General features: G+C 58.4%; 1 protein-coding gene across 1 annotated transcript in view; it reads right to left on the reverse strand.

The window, feature by feature from the left end:
* Window positions 1–814, reverse strand: part of nav3 (neuron navigator 3) — a 149,066-nt gene extending 148,252 nt beyond the window's left edge. Inside the window, exon 1 of the mRNA XM_062517956.1 lies at window positions 336–814. Within this exon, the coding sequence (XP_062373940.1) occupies window positions 336–650 (315 nt within the window). The 5' untranslated portion in view covers window positions 651–814. The remainder of the gene's footprint in view (window positions 1–335) is intronic.
* Between the last annotated feature and the right edge of the window lie 334 nt (window positions 815–1,148).

Raw genomic sequence — 1,148 nt, forward strand, 5'->3', positions numbered from 1 at the left:
CTCAAGGACAACACACACACACACACACACACACATCCACCTGTACGGTGAATCACTGGCCCAAACACCTCACATAAAAAAAACACTTTGAAATTGGAAACACACACACTCACACACACCCACACACGTTCTCTCACACACAGACACAGAGAGAGACCTCAGAAGTCAGACCTAAAGCAGACTTAAAAACATTAGCAAAACTACACGCACACAAACACACACACACACACACACATAGACATGTGTGTGTCTGTATACCGTGACTGGAAAGCAGTTCCAGCTGAGCGGTGCCCCCCTCTCCTCTCCTCTCCTCTGCTCCCCCCTGACACACTGACCTTGCTGATCTTGCTCTCCTCCGACTCTCTGCTGCGCGCCGGCGGAGTCCTCCGCTCCTGGTACTCCTGGCCCTTGAGTGACAGCTGGCAGGAGGAGAGCAGGGGCGACTCGCCGGACCTCACCTCCGCGGAGGGGGCCCGGCCGGGGGCGTGGTAACCCTGGGCCATGCCAACGCCGCCGCTGACACCGACGCCCACGCCAGAGCCGGAACCGGCGCCGCTGCGGCCCAGGTTGGGCATGGGGTGAGCGGTGTGCACCGGCCGCGAGCCGACGCTGGGCTGCCTGAGCTTGGACGCCACCCCCACCACTGGCATGGCTCTGGCCCACGTCCGTCCGGCTGGCTGGCTGGCTGTCAGACGCACTGGACGTGCCGGACACGTGGAGTTAAAGTCGCGTCAAAAAACAAAGAAAAAAAAAACGTGGAAAAAACAAAAACAGGAGTCCGCGAGGAGTCCGTTCTCCTTAAATTTCCCACACGAACGCGCGCGTATGTGTGTGTGTGCCTGCGTACGTGTGTGTGTGTGTGTGTGTGTGTGTGTGTGTCAGAGTGAGAGAGAAACAAGAGTCCAGTGTCTCCTCCTTGACGTCTGGTAGAGAAGGCGTGCAAGAGGAGGCAGGGGAGGGGAGAGAGGAGAGGAGAGGAGAGGGGGGGGGAAGAGAGAGGGAAAGAGAAAGAGAGAGAGAGAGAGAGAGAGAGAGAGAGACGCGGCGTTTCTCTCTCTCAGCCTTCGGTCTTCAGGAGGAGCGCAGGCACGGTCATTCTGCTGCTCACAGCGTGAGCGGCACTGAGAGGAAACTGAGACGGCTTCTCC

Source organism: Sardina pilchardus, chromosome 17, assembly GCF_963854185.1.
Source record: "Sardina pilchardus chromosome 17, fSarPil1.1, whole genome shotgun sequence".
In the NCBI taxonomy this organism is placed as follows: domain Eukaryota; kingdom Metazoa; phylum Chordata; class Actinopteri; order Clupeiformes; family Clupeidae; genus Sardina; species Sardina pilchardus.